Source organism: Dermacentor silvarum, chromosome 1 (assembly GCF_013339745.2).
Source record: "Dermacentor silvarum isolate Dsil-2018 chromosome 1, BIME_Dsil_1.4, whole genome shotgun sequence".
NCBI classification, from domain to species: Eukaryota; Metazoa; Arthropoda; class Arachnida; order Ixodida; family Ixodidae; genus Dermacentor; species Dermacentor silvarum.
The window spans coordinates 263828309-263847243 of NC_051154.1; the positions used below are offsets into that span (position 1 = coordinate 263828309).

The following is an 18935-nucleotide window of genomic DNA, read 5'->3' on the forward strand; positions in this document are numbered from 1 at the left end:
GTCCAACTCAAGAGATCAGATAGAATTCGCTGAACTGTCAAAACTAATCAACAAGAAAAAAGTAAGGGATATTCGAAATTATAACGTGGGAAAGATTGAGGAACCTGTAAAAATTGGACGCAGCATTAAATCAGTAAGAAGAAAGCTTGGCATAGGACAAGGCAAGATGTATGCACTGAAAGATAAGCATGGTAATATCATCAGCAATTCGATGACATAGTAAAAGCAGCGGAAGAATTCTATACTGACCTGTACAGTGCCCAAAACAGCCAAGCTACTTTCATTCAAAATAGTGATGAACCGGATACAGAGGCTCCTTCTATAACTAGCGCTGAAGTTAGAAGGGCCTTGAAAGACATGACCAGGAGAAAAGCTGCTGGAGAAGATGGAATAACAGTAGATTTAATCAAAGATGGAGGAGATACCATGCTTGAAAAGCTTGCGGCCCTTTATACGCAATGCCTCACAACTTCATGTGTACCAGAGAGCTGGAAGAACGCCAACATTATACTAATCCATAAGAAGGGAGACGTTAAAAACTGAAGAATTATAGACCCATTAACTTGCTTTCAGTATTGTATAAAATATTCACCAAGATAATTCCCAATAGAATCAGGGCAACACTTGACTTCAGCCAACCAAGAGATCAGGCTGGCTATTTATCCATAATTATCCGCCAAGTTCGTTCTTGACGCCTTTTTGCACGTCCCCCCTTCCTCGTATCCATCGCCACACTCCCCTTCTTAAAATTCTTTTTCGTTAGTCACTGTCACACTCAACATTCACCGGGTCGTTGAACGGCACGGCAGCTAACGTTCCTATATTTCTGTTTCTGCGTAGACTTTGAGGCTATTCACCTACCTGCCCTCCGACCTGTTTGTTTGCTAGACCTGTTTGCCAATTTCGCCATGCGCAAATCAGCGTTCTGTAGGTCTTTCTTCGTTGTCTCGTTTTTTGCACCATTTTCATTCTTAACAGCGTGTACAAACTATACGCTAACAGCAAGCTCTTCTGAAGTTTATTAACATAATGAAAGCCAGAGACAAGGTAAAGAAAAGGAAGAAAAAAAAAGGCTGGGTACTTGTTATGCGTTTCCTAGACAACCAAGTCGCAATATTTCCGGAATGCTTTTATTTGGCGCAGTGTGGTCGACGATTCAGTCAAGTACCAAAAATGAGAAGCTCTTCGACGACACAAAGGCCTGGTGGGGAGCAACAATGCCTTTATATGCACACGCTCGTACATCTTTATCTGTGTGTGTGGAAATTTTAGCGCTGATCCCCCCTCAACAGTTCCTCAACACGATCCGGAATGAGGTAGAGGCGTGCCATGAGTGGGGGGCCGCAATGTTCTGTGCATGCAAGAGGGGATCGCACCCATGACACCTCCCTCTTCGGACCGCCACTAGCCCTCGCCTTGCTTTCAGATTGTGGGGATTGAGGGATGCACCGGCGCCATTGCGCGGGCTTCACCTGTTCTGCCGTCCCCTGCCTACCCCCACTGCTCCCAACCAGTTCCAGCGGTGGCGCTCAACTTGCGGTGGTTTGCGGTGAGGGCGGGGCGTTGACGTCACTACGCGGCCGCGTTCGGCTACTAGTTGCTGAGCATGGCTCTCTTATCTCCGGGACCAGCGCAGGGTACGTACATGCTTTCCTCTCGTCCGTCAACACCTTTGTGACTAGGACTTGAGCTCACGCAAGGTGCCTTTGCCCGTGCGGGGAGCGCGTACTTTGTGCTGATTCTTTCCTGACGTTAAGCCAAAGAGCGGTGCCTAGTGCTCGCACGAGGTCATACCCCGCCGAGCCGCACTTGCCGAAAGCCCAAGGAGATAGCCCGAGTTCTCACGAGTTGACCCACTGGTTATCGCCAGGGCAAGTAGCATAGCCGCCGAGACTTTTCCTAGCGGTGTGTCCCAGCTTGAGCCTGTGCACTCGCAGCAACGTGCTATAGGCGCCCGTTTCTGTATTTTCGCCCTGGGTGCGGGACCCCTTTGGCTCCCCACCACCCGGGCGTTTGTGCAGTGCTGGTGCCGCCAGAGACAATAAACGGTTTCCGTTACTCAGGGCAATATTGTGTTCTTGCGCGCGTCGCTCGGTAGCCCCTTGTGGCCTGAGCTCGGGTGCAGCGGTGCTGGAGGTGACGGCTGGCGCGGCCCTATGGCTCGCTAAGCTCGAACCCGCGGTGGTCGGTCTTCTGTGAGACACAAAAATCTCACACTGGCGCCCAACGCTGATTCAAAGGCTCATTAAGCCTTTGTTTGTGCTTATCCGAGTCAATACGTCTTTGTGAATTGGGCTCGCCGCATTATGTCTGCTAGGCATAGTGACCTTTGTCCTTTGTTAGTGCTAGCAGATGCCGCGTTACTCGATAACAGAGCCAGTGTCTTCCTTGAGCAGCGCATTCCTGCACCCCTGCTTGTAATGACCCCCTGTGGGGACGGGAACGCGAGGCACTACGTACCAGCTCCCTTTGGAGCAGTAGCGTTGTTTGAGAACGGGGCCAGAGCCCTCTCCAAACAGTGCACACGGGCACATTTGTCGGGCACAGCTCCCTTTGGAATGCCAGGCACTGCTATGTCGCAACGCTCTCAATCGGCTCCCTGTGGAGTTTACGGAGAGCTGCAAGGAAACGGGGCTTCAGCCCCGTCTGACTTTTGCCCGCGGGCTGCTTCTCAATTGAACAGCCAAAACCAGTGGAATGCTGCGGCCCCCTGTGGGAATTACAATACGGCAACCACGAATTTCGCTCATCCATCTCCCTTGGGAGTACATTCGGTGGTGCCCAGTGGCACACCCTTCAAGCAAGCACCTGGTTTGTCGACGCTGGCTGCAAGCGGCCTAAGCAATTCACATATAGCTGCTTCAAATGGTGGCGGTGAACAACAGCAGGCGCACCCCGCTAGGAGCCATTTTGAAAAGAAATGCGCTCCCCCCGCTGTACGGTTGGCAGTCCCGACCTACAGCGGATACGGTGACCTGCTCAGTGCCAGGAATTACTGTTACTCCCTGGCACGGTACTAGAGAGCTCTAGGTTTCAGGAAGTACTCGGACGCGTCGTCCCTGTTGCACTTACTGATACAGCGGCTAGGTGGTACCGGCTTTCTGGACACCGTGCGACAACCCTCGAGGAGTTCCGCGTGGTATTCCAGCGTAAATTCCTACCCGCTGACTACAAGAGTAGGATGTGGCGAGAGCTTGGGCTATGTACACAAGCTCTTGATGAGTCGCTTCAGGAGTACGTACGGGCTATGGAAGACCTTTTCTTAGTCACCGAGCCCAAAGTCTTGAACGAGGAACGCGTCAAATGGGTGATCAGGCAGGCACAACCGACCTTTTCGGCGTACCTGCGCGGCGGCCGCTTCCGAAATCTGGGGGAATTGGCCGCCGAGGCAAAGTGCATTCAAGGTGACATTATCGCCGCACGCACCTATCGCCCACCGCCGCCTGCCAGCAAGGCCCTTGAGCCAAGCTGGGCGTAGAAAGGGCCTGTGCCCTTTCCCCAACGGAAACAACCCGGCCAAGCTGCTTTTGCGGCTACAAGCGGGTGTGCTTGGGAGCTGAGTGCACGTGCTTTCGATCCCTACACGCACGGGAGGTGGGCAGCCTGTGCTGCACCACCGCCCGAAACGCATGCGCAGAGACGCTTTTTGACCCAGCGCATTGCGGAGGGAGACGCTCATTATCGGCCCTTTGGCCAAACGGCGAGCCAACCCAGGCAGGGAGCTGAAGCCGCTCCGCCTCGGGAAAGATACCGAGGTGGAGCGCGCCGTTTTCGCTGCCAACAACGAGGGCGCATAGCAAGGGACTGCACCGCGCCCTGGCCTCCGGTGAGGCTGGGAAACAGGAGCGCGGGTTGCTCATGAAGGCACGAGTGACCGAACCTTTGCTTGTTCCCTTGGCGTACTGAGCAGGTTGTGTTGCTGGTGCGCACGCGCCAATTATTCCGGTGACCATTGTCGGCCACGAATTTTTGGCGTTGCTGGACACAGGCTCAAGCACTTCGTTGTTTGGCGAACAGGTTTTGTCCCACTTGCAAAAGCACGCTGTGTACTTGTGGGACTGCCGAACAACATTCAATCTTGCGAAATGCATGGCCCATTCGGCTGGCGCCGCAAGGCTGACTGTCAGGTGGCGATAGCAAATGAGACGCACGCGTTTCGTTCGTCTCCCGAGGCTCAGTGTTCCTGTGATTCTCTCAAGGGACTTTCTCCTTAAAATCGTGATCGTTGTGGACATTGCAAATGGCGGCTATCGCGACGGACAGTTCACGTTGCTAAAGCCGTTTATCAGCCTGCCGGCATGCGAATCGTGTCGCGCACCGAGTTCAGGGGCAAGCCCCCGAGTTTTGTGCTCGCGCACTCATGGTCCCGTTCGGGATCAAGAGGCACGGCACGAAACGTGTCGCAAGCCAAGTTCTGGGGCAACCCCCGAGCTTCGTGCACGCCCGCTCATGGTCCCCTTTGGGATCGCGAGGCATGGCACGAACCGTGTCGTGCACAGAATTCGGGCGCACGCCCATGCGCTATGAGCTTGTCGACTCCCAATCCCCATTGGGATAGAGCAATATGGCACAAAGAGGCACCACATCCTCTGTCCGCCTGTGCGGCTCATTTGGATGATACACAGAAGGCTCGGTTGTCAGCACTGTTACGACGAGCTCTTCACCGATCAACCTGGCTATACCGATTTGGCAAGCCACGCGATCGAAACAGGAGAGGCGCTTTCTTTGAAGTGTAACCCCTGGCCCGTCGGCCTTGCCAAGAGGCAGGTGATTAATAGTTTGCTGGACGAGATGCTATCGGCGGACATTATCTGCCGCTCGTACAGCGCCTGGGCGTCTCCAATGGTATTGGTGCCTAAGAAAAATGGCAGTCATCGCCTGTGCGTAGACTACCACCGTCTGAACGGAGTGACTCATAAGGATGCCTGTCCACTTCCTATGATTAGCTCCATTGTAAGAACTCTGGGCAGTGCGAGGTACTTTACTACGCTGGATGCCTCGAAAGGTTACCTACAGGTCCGGATGGATGAGCGTGACCTGTCCAAGACCGTGTTCACGTCCCACAAAGGGTTATTTGAGTTTACTCGTATGTCCTTTGGTCTTTGCAACGGTCCTGCGACCTTTCAGAAACTCAAAAACCGCATCCTCGGGGAAGCACGAGGTAGCACTGCATGTGCTACCTCGACGATATCGTGACTTATTCACGAACCTTCGAAGAACACTTGGCCGATGTTGCCGATGTGCTCGAGAGGGTGCGGGACGCTGGGATGACTTTGAATCCTGCGAAAGCCCAACTAGCGCAAACCCGGGTTCAGTTACTGGGGTTTACTCTGGGCGGAGGCTCCATTGAGCTGGACCAGGAGAAACTTCGGGCAATCCTCGATTTCCCCACACCCAAGGACTTACACATGGCCTTCACCGCTTTTTGGGAATGGCCAATTTTTACATTCATCCTGTCCTGTGCCTAAGTGCAGGCACCCTTGAGCAAGCTATTGGGTAAGTCGGTTGAGGAGCAGTGGGGATCTGAGCAGCAGCAGGCCTTTCTACAACTGTCTAGCGCCACGGCAGAGACAGCGCAGCTCAGACTCCCCGACCTGGCCAGACCATTCGTTGTCCAGACTGACGCGAGCGATCTGGGTTTAGGAGCAATCCTCCTGCAGGAATACGATGCCGTGTTGCAGCCGTTGGCCTTTGCCAGCCACTCCTTGATTCCGGCAGAGAGAAATTATTCCGTGACCGAGAAGGAATGCCTCGCTATCATGTTTGCACTACGTAAATGCGATGTCTATCTTGATGGTACGAAATTCATAGTACAAACGGACCACAGTGCGCTAAGCTGGCTGATGCGGCTCCGTGAGCCTGCGGGCCGGCTGGTGCGCTGGGCTCACCTGATACAGCATTATGCCTTTTCTGTGCGGTATCGAAAGAGGAGCACCAACGCAGTAGCTGATGCACTATCTCATGCCCCATTGTTCACCCACAGCTTTTCTCCAGGTGCGTGCGACAGCCGCTGCCGGTGCCTTTGCGCTAGCTAGCGTCGGGGGCGAAATGAGTGGAGAGAGAGGAGAGTCCGCAAGCAGGCAAACCTGTTATTTTGCTCTCCAGGCAAGCAGCGTGCCGCAAAGCGTGCGAGCGGGGGAGCTTCTCGAAAGCGAACCCATGACGCCGATGGCTGCAGTCCTGAGTGGGGACGAGACCAGACTCCCCTTTGGGAGAACTGCAATTGCTTTCAGCAGGCAAGAGCTACTGAAGCCCCAGCAAATTGATCCATTTTGTCGCGGAGTGAGCGACGGTCTCAGGGAGACGGAGTGCCCAGATGCTGCTGGTAGTGCGGGGGGCGCAGGGGGGCCGAAATCGGCGTGTTTCGCTGGGTCCCCTGCGGATTTATATTTCCTGGATCATGATGGGCTCTTGCTGAAATACACAGCCACCGATTGATGAGTCTGTGGGCCCATTTAAGGTGGTTATCACCAAATGTCTCAGAAGCGCACTGTTGCAATTTTCTCATGACGAACCCTTGGCCGGTCATTGGAGTGGCTCCAAAGTTTTTGCAAAACTAAGTCAGACCTGGCCTGGCATAAAGCGTGACATTTTTCGCTATTGCCATTCCTGCCACGTCTGTCAAATGATGAAATCAAAGAGTGGCAAGACACCCAATGATGAAATCAATTGACAGTCAGCGTCCGTGGCAATTGGCCATAGGCGATCTTGTGGGGCCTTTCCCCAGGACTAAGCAGGGGTTCACACACCTGATGGTAGTGTCGCTGATCATTTTTCTAAATGGGTGGCACTATTTCCGCTTTGTAAAGCGACAGCACGAGCGGTGCTGGAGAAGCTTTCGCATGAATGCGTCTAAACCATGGTTTAATCGGATGTTGCGTGCACTAAAAAACAAGAAAAAGTGACTGTTCAAAGCAGCTAAGCGCCTGGGCACACCGGCTTCATGGCAGAAACATACAATCGCCGATAAAAAATATTGCAGTGCCATCCGTAAAGCCAAGTTTAAATATTATTCCCACGACCTTCAATCGCTTATGACGCACAACCCCAAAAAATTCTGGAAAACGATATCGCCCGCTAACACTCCGGCTCTTATTTCCTTGTTAAATGACACTGGTGCTCCAATTAATCAAGAAGAATGTCCTACTGTATTCAATAACTATTTTGCTTCAGTGTTCACGCAGGAAGACCATTCCACTATTCCACCATTAGAAGATGTAGACTACCAATACATGAGCCCCATAGAAATTAGTGTCACCAGCATTGCATCATTGATAAATAATCTCAAGATATCAACCTCCACCGGTGTTGATGATATTAGTACAAAAATACTCAAAAACACTGTCATACATTCAAGCAATATTCTCTGTTATATCTTTCGTCAGTCCCTAACAACCGGAGAAATTCCAAACGACTGGAAAATTGGCAAGATTATCCCCATCTTCAAATCAGGTGATAAAACAAACGCGCGTAATTATCGCCCCATTTCATTGACATCAGTTTCATGCAAGATACTCGAACACATAATCGTATCAGGCGTTGCGCAGCATCTAGACAGTAATAATTTCTTTTTTAGTAACCAGTATGGGTTCAGGAAAGGCTTCTCGTGTGACACTCAGCTGCTAGAATTTACTAACGAACTGCTACACAATATGGACGAGAACTTTCAAACAGACTGCATATTCTTAGACTTCTCAAAAGCATTTGACCGTGTCGCGCATTCCCGTTTAATAGCTAAAATCACTTCCCTCAACTTAGACTCATCAACAACCTCGTGGATAAGGAATTTCCTGTCATCTCGCAAACAATTCACAGTTGTTAACGATCACTCCTCTCCATTTAGTGATGTACTATCTGGTGTACCTCAAGGTAGCGTCCTGGGCCCGTTGCTCTTCCTCATTTACATTAATGACTTGCCATCTAACATTACATCAACCATTCGTTTGTTCGCAGATGACTGCATCATTTATCGCAAAATTCTTTCATCTTCAGATCACCTAGCACTTCAAAGTGACCTCGATCACATTACCGCTTGGTGCACATCATGGCAAATGTCACTTAATACCGAAAAATGCAAGCTCATGACATTCAGCCGGAAAAAATCAGTCTCTTCTTCCAATTACTTACTGAATAATACTTTAGTGTCCCGCACGCTTTCATATAAATACCTAGGCGTTCATTTCACGAGTAACCTCTGCTGGTCCACCCACATACAGAAAGTAACAGCCAAAGCATCGCGCACATTAGGATATCTAAAACGTAATCTCCATGGAACTCCTGCCACTACCCGAAAGCTCGCCTATCAAACATTTGTTCGTCCGCAACTCGAGTACGCATCACCCATTTGGTCACCTCATCAGGCTTATTTAATTAATTCCCTCGAATTGGTTCAAAATCGCGCTGCACGTTTCATTTCCAGGAACTACAACCGTCACTCAAGCGTAACAAGCATTAAATCATCGCTCTCCCTTTCTACATTGCAATCAAGGAGAATAATCGCCCTAATCTGTCTATTCCACAAGATAGTCTATAGCGTCAATCATTCAACGCTGCCTCTTGCACAACCTTACCGCACCTCACGTCGTTTAAACAACCCTCTAAGCTTCCAACACATTTCTGGTAGAACCGTTGCATTTAATTCATCGGCTTTGCCGCAGGCTATCATTCACTGGAATGGTCTTCCTGAGCACATCGTGAAGATCCGTGATCCAACTAGATTTAGGGCCGAAGTAACGGCAATTTTTTCTAAATAATAATGCGTTATTAACAATTTTATAATGTTGTGTTTACTTTCCAGTGATGGGTACTGACAGTCAATAAACATTGTTTTGCATGCTCATGTTACTTTTGCTCCTGACATTACCCCTGTCTATATAATCTCCCCCCCTCACATAATGCTCTGATGCTGGAGCCTGTGAGGCAACGTGAATAAATAAATAAATAAGCTACAGAAAGTGTTTTGTCAGTTCGGCTTTCCGAAAGACTGATTACGGACAATGCGTCCTATTTCAGCGCTCGGGTGTTTGTTGCTACGAGCCGTTCCCTGGGAATTAATCACTGGACCACTTCGCCCTACCATCCCCAGTTCAATATGACGGAGAGACTCAATAGAAATCTCAAACCAATGTTGGCGGCCTTTGCCGAACGTCCAAAGGATTGGGCAGACCACTTGAGTAGCTCGCGTTCGCAATACGAACCGCCGGGAATCGCTCAACTGGTTTCTCTCCCGCCGTCCTCAATTTTGGAAGGGAGTTGGCAAATCCGGTGACCAGAGACATTCAATGCCAGCTCAGGGACGAGGAGGCGCTGGCACACTGTTCTGCTTAAGCATCAGCACTTCGGGACAGGCTTTGTCAGGCTCTCTGTAGAGCAAAGCAGAGTTTGGCATCGGCCTGGGCCCAGCAGAAGGCTCCAGTACAATCGGAAGCACCGCCATCTTTCATTTAAGGTAGGTGATCTCGTCCTGAAGTGCAAAAACGCCCTTAGCGACGCGACCAAGGGGTTCACAGCCTCGCTCGCTCCTAAGTGGCTTGGTCTGTACTGAGTAGAGAAAGTTTGGTCTCCGCTCGCATACTTGCTGAAGGATCCCGCTTTGGGGAAACTCAGCCGTGCCCAAATCGCCAACCTGAAGGCCATTGCGTCACAGTTCGATGAGCTCATGCCAGTACCCAGTGGCATTGCACGCTGCCAACAGGGAACACCCGGGGCATCGGACCGCATTCAAACCAAGCACCGGTACAATCTGAGAAAGCGGTCACCTGTGTGATTTCGCGCCGGACGCCGGCCTTTCTGGCAACTGAAGGCCCTCAAGTATCATACGTCGGCTCAGTGGCCTAGCTTCTTTACGGCCAGTGCACGAAAAGAAGCTAGCCCCAGCCCAGCCTATTGCAAGTGTTCATGTAGTAATTTAACAGTGTGCATTTTTTTCTTTTTCTCGGGTACGTATGCTGAGGGTAATTATTTTTTTCAATATTTGAAAGTGTGTTTCGTTTGCCCTGTGCATCTTGTATAGTTTAATTCATTATGTTTTTTTTTTTACTTGTACGTAGACATTGAACATTGTTTTTCTTGTTATTTTCTTTTTCCTGTTTTTTTCTTTACCGAGAAAGGGGTTGGTGATGTGCGCGGTCGTCAGGTGTGGGGGGGACTTTAACTCGTTGGTGCGGAGGGGGGGGGGGGGGGGCGAAGGACGCTTTGTGCCTTCTATGGTGCGGCGCATTGTGGACGGCGATGAGCACTGCATGGTTTGGGACCGTTGCGCAGCCATGGAGAAAACCGCAAGGAATGTGTGGGTGCGTGGTACCTGTTGCTCGTTGGAGCAACCACAAGTCGCACCAACTGCTGCATCAGATCGCCGTGGACACTGAAGGTGGCCGGGGTCAGTGACCCGCTGACGTCAGACCGGGAGCCCGGCTCTCTGCAGTCGCCGCCGCCGCGCAAACGCCTTACAGCCACAGTTGTGGCTGGCCCTTTCCATCTTGGCTATGGCGGCGTGGCCAGCTCACCCGGGAGTGTCCTGCCCCACCCGGCTGGATTGGGACCGCCACTACCACGAAAGCAACTACTCCGATGTACCAACAGTGAGCCCATTCCTGCAAAGAAGCCTTCCTCGAAACTCTTGCGTATTCGACCACCCGCCATAGCCACAGAACATTACGCGCCATTTCCCCTTCCCCGCTTCCGCAGCGTTTATTTTCTTGCATTATAGAGCGTAGTATATTATTTTTTTTTAGTTTTTATGTTACCACGATCCTTGTGTATTATTATTATAGTGCATGAACGTGTTTTTGTATGTCGGAACGCAGTGTTAGGAGTGCTTGCTGGGCTGAGGTTAGCATTTAGCTTGTGCATGAAAGACTCAATTGTCTGTGGTGCATAAGCCTCTACCAGCTGTTTCGCCAGGCTGGTAGGGGGGCATTTAAGGAGAGGAGGATGTGGGGATTGAGGGATGCACCGACGCCATTGCATGGGCTTCACCTGCTCTGCCGCCCCCCCGCCTATCCCCGCCCGCTCCCAACCGGTTCCAGTGGTGGCGCTCCACTCGCGGTGGTTTACGGTGAGGGCGGGGCACTGACGTCACTAAGCGGCCGTGTTCGGCTACTAGTTGCTGAGCATGACTCTCTTATCTCTGGGACCAGCGTCGGGTACATACAAGCTTTCCTCTCGTCCGCCGACACCTTTGTGACTAGGACTTGAGCTCGCGCACAGGTGCCTTTGCCCGTACGGGGAGCGTGCCCTTTTGCGCTGATCCTTTCCTGACGCTAAGCCGAAGAGCGGTGCCTAGTGCTTGCATGAGGTCATACCACGCCGAGCCGCATTTCCCAAAAGCCCAAGCCGAAGGCGATAGCCCAATCTCTCGCGAGTTGACACACTGGTTATCGCCAGAGCAAGCAGCATAGCCGCCAGGACTTTTCGTAGCGGCGTGTCCCAGCTTGAGCCTGTGCTCTCGCAGCGACGTGCTATAGGCGCCCGTTTCTGCATTTTCACCCTTGGTGTGGGACGGACCCCTTTGGCTCCCTGTCACCCGGGCGTTTGTGCAGTGCTGGTGCCGCCAGAGACAATAAATGGTTTTCGTTACTCAGGGCAATACTGTGTTCATGCGTGCGTCGCTCGGTAGCCCCTTGCGGCCTGAGCTCGCATGCAGCGGTGCTGGAAGTGACGGCTAGCGCAGCCCTGTGGCTCGCTAAGCTCGAATCCGCGGTGGCCGGTCTCCTGTGAGACACGAAGATCCCACAACATTCCAGCTTTCCTTTTTATCAATGTCGCTCTTGAGGATCCCACCTTCTGAAAATTTCTGTTCCGTGAGAAAAGGGGGGGGGGGGGGGGGTCGACCCCCGAAACTCCCCCCTCTGGCTACGCCAATGGTGAAAGTGGTGCATCAAAATAAAAAACACTGATTAAAATTACATTTAAAAGGTATCACGAACATCCAGAAACACTTCTGATTGGACCTGTGCTGCAAGTTTTAATAATACACATGAAGTCCATATAGATATATATATATATATATATTTATATATATTGGCGTTGTACACCACGCTAAGACAAACTCCTAGCACTCCCCAGACAAGAATGCCTTATTAATGAGGATGCGTGATTGTGCGTTGCCGAAACAAAACATTGCTTAACTTGCGACGAAAGTTTATATATATATATATATATAAAGAGAGAGAGACAGAGAGAGGGGGGCAGAGATGAAGGAGGGGTAGTTGACAGCAGAGAAGACCCCCCCCACCCCGCCCCCCCCCGCAAACTAAATTTCTGGCTATGACGCTGATTTTCACGTGCACAGTTGTACACATAGCGCCTGAAGGGCTTAAGTACCAAATTAATATAGCCTTTCCAAACCTTCATACACACCAAGTGTCATCCTTTTACGTGCAAGAAACGTGCGGTAGAGTTTCTATACCTTCAGAAATATGTGTCTGTACTCCTTTAAATAGCTCTATATAGCAATAACAGCAATCATAAACAAATCATAACAGAGTGCTACTCACTATGAGGTGTTTTTCCAGCTTCTTAATGTACTTCTTGGTCCGGAGCTGCTTGTCAGACTTCTGCGAGACACCACTTGTCTCCCCCATGCTACCAACACCATTGCTCCATTTTTCTTCATGGTCGGCCCCCGCCAACTTCTGACTTTCACAAACACAGTCCTTCTTTCCAGCAGTCGCACCACTTGTCTCAGTTTGTGCCACACTTGTACTGTTCGCAGCAACAACAGTAAATGATGGTGTTGTTAGAGACTGATAGGCTAATACTCTTGCCGCTTCTATTACCGGGTCAGAATTGTCTCCATCTGAGCTTCCAGTGGCAGCAGCAGAAGCGCTTGAGCTTCTGCTGCTGTTGAAGCGCTTGGGCTTCAACGGGCCTGACTTGCGCTTCAACAGGCCTGAAGTATATTCGTCGATTTTTAGAATCTTCCTCTCACGATGAGATCGCAGCTCATCGGCCAGCTCTTTGATGCACAGATACACGGTTGCGCTTGTGCTGTTTTTCTGCACGGCTGTCGCAATAGAATCCATAGTCCGATGGAATGGAGCCGACAACAGGTAATGGAAGTTGGTCTGGTTCAGCAACTCCTTCACTCTCCGCAGAATTAATGGACGATCAATCGCAATGATGTGTGGCATACAGGTTGACAGGAACTGCATATTCAGATAACATCACACAACATTATAATCACATTTTTTTTAAACCACCAACCACATTTTTAGAAAAACTTCCCAATACAATAATGCATCTTTGTTTCCTTCAGTTGATTCGTTTAATCCAATGTGCACTCACACTGAAGTGCAAAAGTTTCAAGAGCATAAGATCCGTGGTGAAGACTATAGAAAAGCTTCTACTGCAGATTACAGTGTGCAACTGGCATCAACTATGCAGGGCAATTAGGCGTCATCTATGCTATAGCTCACTGGTGTATTGCTATCCCAACATATGACGTTTCAGGTAACCTGATGTCTTGACTTTCTTTTTTTCATCTTAATATATGAGCCACTACGTTTTGTTTGGTGGATGTGAGCAGTACACAGAATCATTCTAGCTTCCACAGCACTGTATCTAAGTATAAAGTAGACTACAGATCTGATAAAACTGTTGTTCATATGGCCCATGTCTGCAACCTCGAGCTTCTACATTAAAGAACAAAATGTACCTTAATTCTTCCGCAACCCAGGGGCTTCAGTTACTGACAACACTATGCGTCTGTTACTGAGGCCCAAAAAATTCAATGTTTCTTTCCTACAGTCTGCACATCCTGCATACATAACACAACTTGAAGCATGTGCTGAGTATTTGTGAAGTGTACAAAAAGCTTCACAGCAACATAACCAATCAAAAAAGAACAATCACAAATTACTGCCAAGGAAATAAATTGATGAAGCAGGCGATCTGTTTTGCTGAGCCAAGCCTGTCTATTTTCACAACAAACACCAACGGAACAATTGCTGTAAGCTCGACTAGTTGCTTCTTTCCAACACTAGTTGTTCATCACAGAAGCTTCCGGACAAGCCTCAAACATTGGGCAAATGGAATTTCTGTATTCAATAAATCAGCGTGCCTCAAGAGGAGCTGTGCGGCGCAGACCAAATGAGGCAACACACTGGCTTGCTGCTAACTTGCTGTGCTGCAAGTCATTTTAAAACTTACATTTCTCACTGTTTAACCTCTTTTTATTTAACATAGCAAATTAGTTCACAGTATTCACAGTGTTTCCTTTTTTTTTCATAATGAAATTTTTTTTAAAGTTATCTCAATAAATGCAATTCCCCTTGAATAGCTGGATTATACCTAACTTTCACAAGAAATTGCAATGTTCAATTAGACAGCCATCAAGAAATCACTAATCCACATTTATAATACAGAGTTCAGGAGGTGTACATTTGTGAAGCAGCAGCGAGGCTTACCATTCTTCAAGGCCACTCAACTTTGTAAAATTTTTATTTACCGTGTTTATGTAGATATCTGCCACCAAATACTGCACTCAGTCAGTTTTTTTTTGTTTTTTTATTATGCAGAAACAATAAGAAATTATGTTCCAAGTAAGCGAAGCTTCTCATTCGACAGCCTTGACTGCCTCTCGCCATTGTCGAACTTGTCACCTTTTGGTTAAAGCAGCCTCATCAAATGCAGTATATTCAAAACATTCAAATGACTCAAATATTGACCTATCCAATTCTAATATTTTACTAACAGTAGTACTTCAAAATATCAACCATGCACAATGAAGCATAAATGTGAAGCAAAATTGGAAAAATTTTCATCCAAGAATCTATAGTGGACTATAACATGAGAAGCTACATAGTACAGCATGCACGTCACCCAAACATTTTTCAAGCTTAACCATGATTATTCCCACTCAAATTTCACTCTGACATGGCATTCAGCAGTGGGCAGTTTGGTACTATTTACGGATGCTGGAGCCCTGTGCTCTTTTCGGATTAAAACTGAATACGCTTCGTTGCAACATTCCAAGACAAAAGTTTCTGAAACAATAAAAAATTAAGATGCTAACAAACTTTTACAGAAATGCCCATTTTCTCATAATACTCACCACAAAATTTTACACACTTCCATATTCTGGTAAAGCAATTTTTTAAAACACTTTTCACTTACTTTCTGTGGGTGCTGCAAGCTCGCTCTCATAGGTATGGATGGCATCTTCAGGGATTGAAAACCTCATACAACACACACATTTTTTCACTGTAGATAGTTAGCCAAATGCGGTTTAGTGGCGCAAAAGCAATTAAGGTTATGCTGCGCCAAACACAATGTGTTCTAAAATCAAATTTAAATACAGTAAAAGCTGTGTTAATTGGTAGCTTGCATAAAAAGCCAGCGTCGGCTAGAAATTTAAGCACATCAGATAATGGCACTAGTGGATCATCTCCTAACACTAAACGAGGGTGTACAGGTATGTGTAATTTATATAAATTGTGCAAAATTTTTCATCTCTGTGTTTCAATATTTGTACATGTCAGTAAAATGTGCATAACTGTTAGCGGTTGTTGGCACATCTCGTACGTTGGTGGTGGTGGTTCTCTTTTTTTTTCTTCTCCCCCCCTGTACTGTAGAGTACAGGTAATAATTGCACAGGGCCAAGTTAGGTAAAGTGGATGAGTCGTGAATTTAGTCTCTTTGGGCTCCAGAAACTGAAGGAAGATGTTGGATGTGTGCGCAGGCGCATTGTGATGGTACCAAGATGATCCCCGAATCCTGTCCTTGTGTGGGGGGGCCATGTGCCCAGTGTCGGAGTGGGGATGACATCATCAATGACGCAACCAATCAATGCAGCGTCCTACACATATCCTCCTCCTCTCCCTATCACTTCTCTCCGAGTCGCCTTTCCACAGTCCTCTTCATCTTTACCATGACCATCCACACTCCCTCCTCCTCTTCACCGTCCAACCACTGCAGCATCAAAACCCATCCCGTTTCGCAAAGAAAAGTTCACTTTTAAAACACAACTTGCACACCTTGGCTCAGCCATGATGCGGTTGGTTAATGGGGTAATGCTGGCATGCTGTGCAGTAGTGGTCGGTGTCAGAGTTTCCAACAGTATATCAGCTAGCCATCTACCGGGAAAATGGTGTCTAGTCCAGGTGTCAATAAAGCACAGATTTGTTGAAAAGGAAGTGGAAAGCCTTCTGACTGGACTGTAACGGTCTAGCATGCAGTCAACACTTGAACATTGGTCACCAGTACAGGGGAGGAATGAGAAGGGGATGACAGAGGCAGAAGAGAGTTCGCAGCCTTCTGACTGGACTGTAACGGTCTAGCATGCAGTCAACACTTGAACATTGGTCACCAGTACAGGGGAGGAATGAGAAGGGGATGACAGAGGCAGAAGAGAGTTCGCAGTACTGCCTACAGAAGCTCAGTAAGATGGCGAAATGCGACAAATCTTGCTGTGGCTACCGTGGCTGCCCCCCCCCCCCCCCCCCATATCTTTTCATTCTAACGTCCAATTTCAGAAAACACACACTTCATCTCCGTTTTGCTTTTCTTGGCTTCACACAGTTGTTACAAAACACATGCACGCAGACACATCAAAATTAAGCTTCCCTGGCAAGTGCGATAGGTGAGCCAAGGCCATGTTGGAAAAAAAAAATCCAACATTGTGCTCAGGGTGCGGTCTTTATCAAGGTGTGAGGTCTCTTTCATGAAAAGGCCAGTCACCAGCCAAAGCATCGACAGAAATCTTTGTGCTGTCTTGCGTATGTATGTGCAGCCAACTAAAAAGTGAAGCCAAGAAAGGCATACAGTATTCACTCGCATAATGAATGCACTTTTTTTCCATAAAAATATGCGCAAAGTTGGGGGTGCATTCAGTGCGTGAGGTAAAATTTTGCACGATTTTTTTTACGAGGCCACCTCTAAAAAAAGACGCTTTTTCGCCCAACAGGCGAACCATCGATTGCACTAGCAAATGCGTAGACAGCTACACAAAGTAAGGAAAATAGTTTTATCGACCGTATAAACTTGCAAACATTCATATGTAAATTAACAAGCCAGGTGTCAGAATGCACAGGCAAACATCCTCCTCTTCATAAACTCCCATGAAACATGAACAAATCACACAATGACTGCGGACACTCCCTGTCAAAACATTGCCGTGAAGTGCAGCAGCATCAGTGAGTGAAGTAACCTTCGTATTGTGCATCGCTCAATGCAAACTGAGCGGCGAGAATGGAGCACGCATAAAGGTATAAGCCGCCGTCGCACCTTTATTCCATCTCAAAAATTGCCTTCAGCACTGTGGAGGCTACCAGGTCCTCAGCCAATAGAAAGGGCGACTAGCCTCTGCACATGTATTCCTCGCGCTGCGTTGTCTGCTCAGCGTCTCCACGGCATCTGCTCGCCATGCTGTCGATACACGCGCATTGCAGTAATTCTGGCTGGCTTATTAACTTAAAAATACTAGAAAACAATGAAACAAGCAACTATGTCAGGAATTCGAGGACGTGTGGTAACTTTAACGTTACTAATTATTACTAATGTTACTAACGCTGTGCATCGTTACTAACATTATGACAGACAACACAGCGAACACGGATTCTGCCGTCCGCTTGGGTGCGAAAAGCATCCAGACGACAAACGAAGAGCACACATTCGAGCAGACGACAACGCCGGAGTCGAATACATGGTGGTACTGCCTAAAGCGAATGTCTTACGCCTTAAACCTATGAAGTCGTCGTCGTCGTACGCTGTGTGGCCCGTAAGTTACAATCCGACACTTGTATTTACTTCATATTTGTGTTTGTGTCCTGACGCTTCAACAGCAATGGTTTTGTAACTATATTGCGCTATTTCCAAGAACCATTACGAAATTCTAGGCGCATTAGGCTTAGCAGGCGTGGCAAAAGAAATACCTGATCTCGCAAATAATGACAAAATGCACCTGATGCTTTGTCCTCAGCGAGAAATCTAACAAACTGATGGCTGATTTCACCATTTATTTATTGCTGTTGGCGCAGTGCACGAGTACCAAGCGGAAGTTCGGGTCGAAGCAGGCGGTCTGTTCGGCATGGGTGCTGCCATGTTGATTTGTAACCAGAGTTGCTGGCGTTTACTGATACAACGATTAAAGGCATACGATGCACATGCGAAGTAAAATAAACGTAATATCTATCTTTGTGACGTGACAAGTGCCAAAAAAGCGCGAATGTCTCAACCCTGCCAATTACAAGGCCACTACATATACAACTATGTTTTGCTGCGCAAGCATGCGGCTTGCTTACACCCCACCCCGTAGCTTTGGTAGTGCTGAACTGTAGTGGTGAGATGGAGTATAGATTTAACGTCCAACTCAAATAGCTTTCAAGATAGATTGTAGCAATGACTAATGAGGTGTACTAAGAACATGAAGAATGCATTGCGAAAGGATGATACGATTTACAAAATATTACAGATGCAAGAATTGGCCAGAGCCACAAGTGCCTAAACAGAGCCCTTGAAACACAAGGGCCTGGAGGCATGTGCTATATAAAGAACTATCACAGCGGCATCCTCTGGAAAGAGGATGCGCTACGGACTTATTGGGCTAATAAGATGTAGCACAACATCGTTCAAGAAACCGAGGCCTGCTTTGGTGTTAAAAAGCGGTTTTTCACCAATAAACATCATGGGATGAAGAGGGATATGATAGCGGTATGCTACAGGGAAATGTTTCCTTCTCTCTGTTTCGGCTTCCCGACACTCCAAGATGACGTGGAGGACGGTCAGCCTCTCACCACATCTACCACAGGTTGGTGGTTTATCGCCAGTCGGCAAAAAACTGTGGGTGCCATACGTGTGTCCTATTCTGAGCCGACAGAATAGGACATCAGTTCGCCGTGATTTCGTTGCGGAGGGCCATAAACCTATCTGTGGCTTTATCAAGTGAAGCTTATTTCTTTCAGCATCCCAAAAGCGTTGCCAGTGGCTTCGCAGTT

The 18935-nt window shown here is 48.4% G+C and overlaps 1 protein-coding gene across 1 annotated transcript in view; it reads right to left on the minus strand.

Annotated features, from left to right (window-relative positions):
- The window catches only part of LOC119437129 (death domain-associated protein 6-like), a 168246-nt gene that overhangs the window by 51659 nt on the left and 97652 nt on the right, over window positions 1-18935 (minus strand). The window contains exon 17 of the mRNA XM_049660305.1: window positions 12498-13148. Coding sequence (XP_049516262.1) covers window positions 12498-13133 — 636 coding nt within the window. The 5' untranslated portion in view covers window positions 13134-13148. The remainder of the gene's footprint in view (window positions 1-12497; window positions 13149-18935) is intronic.